The sequence below is a fragment of the Brassica oleracea genome, chromosome C2 (genome assembly GCF_000695525.1).
Source record: "Brassica oleracea var. oleracea cultivar TO1000 chromosome C2, BOL, whole genome shotgun sequence".
Lineage (NCBI taxonomy): Eukaryota > Viridiplantae > Streptophyta > Magnoliopsida > Brassicales > Brassicaceae > Brassica > Brassica oleracea.
The window spans coordinates 29866421-29873681 of record NC_027749.1 but is presented as its reverse complement, the minus strand read 5'-3'; the positions used below and the strand labels follow the sequence as shown (position 1 = coordinate 29873681).

Here is a 7261-nt window from a genome sequence, read left to right as displayed (position 1 = left end):
GCGAACCAAGCGTAAATCGTCTTATGGTTTACGGGCTGTTGGTTAAGAAATCGTAAAGTGGGCTTCGAGTCATGTCTTAGGTCCCTTTGGGCCATCTTTTGGCTCGGAGCATTTATTACCGCTTCTTTCGATAAAAACGAACTTTCTGCGGTTTTTATCGTAATGTTTGATTGATGACTTCAAATGTCGAGAAACATGAAATGGGTTTGCTATGGTCTTCGAGAGATAGCATCAAAGAGTTGACGAGAATGCATGGATTTGTGTTGTATTAGCGACCGAACGGTACGCACACTCGGTCGCTACGTAGCGACCGATCGGGATACGCGCGTAACGACCGAGCTTTGCTTGAGCTCGGTCGCTACGTAGCGACCAAGCTTGGCTCGAGCTCGGTCGCTATGTAGCGACCGAGTGGGACATGTGCTCGGTCGCTATGTGGGGACCGAGCTTGGATCGAGGTCGCTACGTAGCGACCTGGTAGTGTGCATGTTCGGTCTTTGCGTAGTGACCGAGCTTGGCTTGTCCGTGTTCCGATCGTCGCACTCTAACCTATTGGCTGGTTTAGATACATTTCTGTTACCATGGGACAGCTTGTGTTTGATCTAACTGGAACTCGAACAAGGTTTTATCTCGAGATCTTGTGTCATGACATAATTTCTCGCGGAAAGAGATTCACACTTGTTTTTGCGGAGGTTTGGATATTAACTTCGTCGTAACCTTTTTCGACTCCAACAGATTATGAGCCTTTGATTGATAGATTCTGAGGGAGATTGTTGTCTTGGAGAAACAAGTGTCTTTCATAAGCAGGTCGACTGCAATTGATTAAGTCGGTCATCTCAAGTATAGTTAACTTCTGGAGCCAAGCGTTCATCTTGCCTAAAGCTTGTTTGGACGAGATCGAAAGTATGTGCAGTGCATTTCTGTGGTCTGGATCTCCAAATCAAACTCATAAGGCCAAGGTTGCATGGGAGGATCTCTGTGTGCCAAAGGAGGAGGGAGGGTTGGGAATTCGCAGGCTTCATGACTCTTCTATGGTGTTTGCGATGAGTCTAATTTGGAAGATATTCTCACTTAAGAGTTCCTTGTGGGTCTCCTGGATACAACAGTACCTGCTGAGGCAAAATTATTTTTGGGATGTTAAAGAAAATATGAAGGGATCGTGGGTTTGGAGGAAGCTCTTGAGGCTGAGATCAGCTGTGTATGATTTCATTAGGTACGAGCTCAAAAATGGTCACACTGCCTATTTTTGGTTTGATAATTGGCTTGGAATGGGAAAGCTTATTGACATTACTGGAGTTGTTGGAACTTGTCATCTGGGAGTGGCGCGTAATGCGCGGGTGAGTGATGCGGTTTCGCATTCAGTCTGGAACGTTCGGGGCCATCGAAGTCGTTACTTCCATACGCTTTATGATCGAATTCAAGCAGAGCAAGTTCCTCTAGAATCTCATGGTAGTGATATGGTGCTGTGGAGACAATCAGAAGATGATTACAAGCCTTGTTTCTCCGCCTCAAAGACTTGGAAGCAAATCAGGAGCCGAAAGGCTACTGTATTCTGGAACAAAGTGGTGTGGTTCACACAGGCTGTTCCCCGCTTTTCCTTTATTGTGTGGTTGGCGGTGAAGAATCGTCTCTCAACAGGAGATAGAATGAGGGCCTGGGGTATCCAGCAGGCGTGTGTATTGTGTGGAGAAATAGATGAGACTCGGGATCATGTCTTCTTTGCATACCCATACTCCTTCACAGTATGGGGTATGGTTGCACACAGACTGACTGGGGCTCAGACTGGCCCAGACTGGATAACTACACTGCAGTTTATAAGTATGAATTCGCTTCAGATCATGGATAGGATTCTACTTAAGATGAAATTTCAGACTTCTATTTATCACTTATGGAAGGAGAGGAATGAAAGACGGCATCACACTGGATTCCGGACAGTTGATCAGTTAGTTAAAACCATTGCTAAGACTGTGCGAAACAGGATTACATCTCTGCGATACAGGGGTGACCATAAGCTTACTGGCTTGATGTGCCGATGGTCCGAAGTTTCAGCATAACACATAGAACTCTGAGAGCTTTCTTTACAATCTTGTTTATTTCTAGTTTCCTATAGGGCCTTTGTAATTTCCTACTTTTTCTACTTGATCAAGAAATTTCACATTTCATCAAAAAAAAAAATATCGATCGATTGTCAGAAAGACAATATCGATCGATGCTTCTAGCTAAGCCCTAGGTGCAGGTTGAGAATGCTCACTAGTCTCCTAGATCAGCGGTTAGCTCTCTCTAGCAGTCCTAGCATGACATATTAGATTCAGGACAAGATGATAAGGATGCTTGACACATGCAAATTCCTAGGGTCATGTTCTAGTTAGCAAGGCTAAAACAAGCGTTAAGAACAATCAATCAATGAATATCACAACTTAGAAAATCTGTAGTTGGGGCTAATCCCTCTAACCTATTTGAACTCTGAATCTAACAAGTAAACTACTCAGACATAGCTAAGCAATTAATGACACAAAATATAAATAAAAACTGCATAAAATTGAATAGATGAATCAATGGAGTTCCAATCACAAATCTCTCTATGATTTTCTCTCCTAAAACTCTCTCTCTCCTGCTGAAAGTAAGAATACAATGGTGGCCAAAAGCTCTCTTTTGCCTCCTAACACTTAGGCAAGTGTATAACTATTAGGTTAAAATCTTGTCAGGAGTAATCTTGTAATTTGGTGAAGCCTTGGTTTAAAGTCGGCTGGAACCAAATCGCGCGTCTCACGTCTCGACATCGATCGATGGTACAGGATGTACATCGATCGATTGCTTCTTCTTCGTATCGACCTCTAATGGTGAACTCAGATGAAATCTCTTTTAAGCTCCTAAATGCTCCATAATCATCACTTTACTCCAAGATACTTCTGAACATCAAAACATACCTAATAGGATAGAATATATAATATATAGATAGTAAAACACTTATATACCATGGATGAAAATGAGTCAAATTCATGGTATATCAACACCCCCAGACTTACCCTTTTGCTTGTCCTCAAGCAAAAAAAAACAGGCAGTCTCTCTGACAGAGGTTTGAAAACAGCAAAGACTTACATATTTAAAACATTGAAATAACCACCTCTACAATTTTGCAAACCACATCTAAAAAGTCCTAATCACAAAAGCACATTATGTAATATCCTAGATTAGCAACCAAATTCAACTAGTCTGCAACTCAGTAAATCATGTCTGACATTCCCCTCTACTAACCTCATTTCGTAGGATAATTATAAAAGTGCATGCTTTACCTTGGGAGTGTCGATCACAGGATGCAATGATTTTCAGACAAGTATCTGGAACTGCAGGAACTGCAGGTAAATGTTAGTTCCTAATTTCTCTCTCTCTAATTTCTCTCTTGAGTCAAAGTCTGCTTCCATTGTAGGATCAGTGACCAAGATTGGACAGGCTTCCATGAATCAAGACTTAATGGTGGTTGCCACCAAGTCCTGTTCACTTCTTTTTGACCTATATCCAAGAATTATTTGTGAAGCGAGCCTTGAAGATTGCCGCCTCCAAGTCCCGTTCGAATTCTTTTATTGGAATCTTTATGAATCAAGCCTTCATGGTTTTGGCCACCAAATCATGTTCAGACTCCTCCTAACTAGATCCTAAGTCTTAACTAAGTAATAAATTTCGGTTTCTTTTTTTTTTTAATAATATCACTAACTACTCTAGGGTCGAAATAGAGAGAGGAAATGTGATAAATGAATCTACACAAGGCGTTATCTTCCAGACTTGTCTGAAGAATCCAATCCCATGTATACCAAGCCCCAAGACAAGCGATTATGTCAGGGTTAGTGTTGGAGGTCAGCTTTGGGTTCTTCAAACAATCAAGGCAAGTGTGTATAGTTGACATGTTGATCCACTTTAGCATCTTTAGTACTATCTACAATTAGTAAATCTGGAATGGTGCTAAAGAGTGGTTAGACATTCAAGCATAAATCAATAATAAGATCATAGTCCCTTTTACATAGCTAAGCATAACTTTATTAAAATACTTTTATAAGAATCAGAATAAATAATATCAGTAAACCTCCCCCCAGACTTAAATTACAATGTCCCAGAGTAACATAGTCGAAGTTATGGTGGAAATAAATCATAAGTACTCAATTTAACAAGTTAGGAAAACAAACCTGACCAGAGTGGGAATCGATCGATGTGCATCGGTATGCACCGATCGTCGTATGTGATTGTAGGTCGATCGATGTCGATGTCTCATCCTCGGTCGATATATTGGTAATCATCCTACTTGGGTCTTGCAATAAATCTGAAAGAATGAAAACGAAAGTAAATACTAGTAATTAAGAAAACCAATTAAAATTACCTAATAATGGGTTGCCTCCCACTCAGCGCTTTGTTATAGTCATTTAACTTGACTGTGGAGGTGTGTGGCTAGTTGGTGGAAAGACAACTACTTGTTGGGAAACAAGCATCCACCTCATCTATGCACATTCTGGACCAAGCTGCAATGAAACTTCTTGTGGCCTCATCATTTCTGGTCCATCTCTCATCCATCTTCTGTATTGCATTTGAGATGTTCTGTAGCCTTTCTAGGATGTTTTCAATGCTGAACTGATGCCATCATATCTTGTCATAGGCGTATGCTGATAGCTCGTTCAGTTCCTCATGCATTGACTCAATTTTGTCTTGTATCACATGTTCGTCTTCTGGTGTAGACGTGGTATCGATCGATGCGACCATGTCTATCGATCGTTGCTGGTGCAGTACTATTGATCGATTTAGGGCGTGATCTGTCGATCGATGCTGGTATCTGGTGTTGAGATGCGAGTTGCATCTGAATGGCTTTCACTTCCTACTGTAACCACTCTGCTTGGCGATCCAGTCCACTGAGTCTGATGTCGAATGGAAAGTTGATGTCATCAAACCGCTTCTCAAGTCGTTCCTCCATGGTGTCTATATCTGTGTAAAGCTTTGATGTGATCTGATCAACTTCTGCTGCTGTGTAGGGAAGATGTTCTGTAGGTTTCTTGCCGTTGAGCGAAGCCCTGCGGAAGCTATCGATCGACGTTGAACCTTCTTCCTGAAAATCTTGTTGATCATTAAGCTTGCCAATGTCCCTCTTGACATTCATCATCTGTGTAGACATGGTGTCCAAGTATCGCAGAATAGGTGAGGTGATACGGTCGTGCATATCCTCATAAGCTTGTAACCTATTTCCATGGCTGCGAACTTGCTGTCGATCAATGTGATGGTGCAGATATTGATCGATGTGATGGTGCAGATATCGATCGATGTGGCTGGTCGTGGATCCTTCTTGCGAATGGTGTCCAAATATTGCTGTCGCAGATCAATTCTCGTGCTTAACCAGTCCACGTTGTTGTTGAGAGGGTTGTATACGTCGTTAATCCTCGTGTTGATGTATGCGATCTCCCATTCATCCTTCTTCTCTGCCAAACTTTCCGGTTCTGCAGGGGTCTGGGATGTTTGTGGCCTGACGTCGATCGATGTTGCTTTGTTGGCGTTAATCGATGGTGATGTCGTTGCTTCTTTCTCAAGTTTGTGCTGCATACTCTCAATATATGTCCTCATCTCTGCCATACTTCTGAAAAGCTCATTGTAACCTCTGTTCAAAGGCTGATAAGTGTCATCTACCAATGGCTTGATTTCATCTCCTAGCTTTTCCTGAGTTTCACAAATACCAGTCACCATCTCATTGATATCATCCTTGGTGTAGATCTCTGGTGCCAGTTTTGTAGGTGTGAAAGAAGTGGCATGTTTTGGAAGGCATATGTGACTCTCTTCAAATAGGGATGCTCTCTCCAGATTTTTTCTGATGTTGCCCTTGGTAACAGGGATCATCTCACCAGCTACGCTCCTTGCATATCCAGACTCATCTCTGTAGACACCGTATTCGTCCTTCTGTTTCCATCTGAACTTTCTGGCTCCATAGATGTCATAAGCGCGATGTCCAAACTCGTAACGTCTGTCGATCGATGGTGAAGGTGCCTTGTTGAGCGATGTTGGTGTTACCCTGTCGAACGATGTAGGAGCAACCTTGTCGATCGATGCTTGACCACCTAGTCGGCACGATTGGTGTGAACCAATTTCTGTTGTTTCGGCCCTTGGATATTCGTTTGGAACGGCTAGAATGTTTTCTGGAATGTTGCGTTGCTGCATAAACAAGTTGTCTGGTCCATTGGCCAACTGAAGAATATCTGCTATGTCCTCTCTGGATACTTGTAGAATCCTTCCATCCATAGCTCTTGTTTGGCCATCTAAGTCCCTGAAAATACCAAATTCATCAGGAGTTAGAAAATTGTAATCAATACTCATACTCTTCTTAGTAGATAAAGAAAATTTAGGTTTAGAATGAGAATCGATCGATGTTGATACTGGAGTATCGATCGAGGGTAAACGTTTTTCTGCTGAATTAGGGTTTTTGGATTGAATGCTCCTCCTGGATGTTCTTTCTGATAAGTTTGTGAGAGCATTCATCTTTTCTTCTTCGGTGTCGTGAGAAGTAATCTGGGGTGCAAAACTCCTTATATAGGTATCGGTAAACCTACTTGGAATTGGAATATTCTCGTTTTCCTTTTCTAAGGCGGTGGCTGTAATATTGATCGATGTACCAGGTGTGGTATCGATCAATGCATAAGATCATTTTGCGGGATGAGGGTGGGTATCGACCGATGCTGAGTAGACGCTGTCGATCGATGGTGGAGACGTGTTGTTGAAGGAATGGCTTGAATATCTGTCATCCTGCATAGCAAACTCTATAGCTCTTTCCTTCCAATAATCCTCATCATACTCCTTAGTAGGATCCTCATTGGATGAAGGAATTACAGTATCCACTGCAAAACTTTCATGGAATCCACTTTCTGCCCAACTGCCTATTCAAAAGTCATCTCGTTCTCTCTTGTTGGGTTGTTGAAAGGCAAAGTCTGGATAACACTGATCTGGTAATGTGAAGTGGTCTACCGGTTGCTTCCCGTCGAGCGACGTGGGATAGTGTCCATCGGTCGTCGGTGACTCATTGGAATCGATCGATGATGCAGTGTAAGTGTCGATCGATTCTGAGTACTTTGTTTCGTACTCTGCTCCACAATGGCATGCTGCAATATAGCCAAGATCATTTCCAAGCTCCACGAGGTTGACCTGTTGTCTCACAACTCGAACTGGGTCATAGTGGACGTCTGGATCTATCAGTGTCAGACACAATCTGTTGGTGTTCTTGTCACATACAGTTCCTACTGTAGCC

General features: G+C 42.3%; 1 protein-coding gene across 1 annotated transcript; it reads left to right on the top strand.

Annotated features, from left to right (window-relative positions):
- Positions 1 to 1145: 1145 nt before the first annotated feature.
- LOC106323973 lies at positions 1146 to 2051 on the top strand. The gene has a single exon (XM_013762008.1). It carries the CDS (start codon positions 1146 to 1148, stop codon positions 2049 to 2051), a length of 906 nt encoding a protein of 301 aa, XP_013617462.1.
- Positions 2052 to 7261: the final 5210 nt, after the last annotated feature.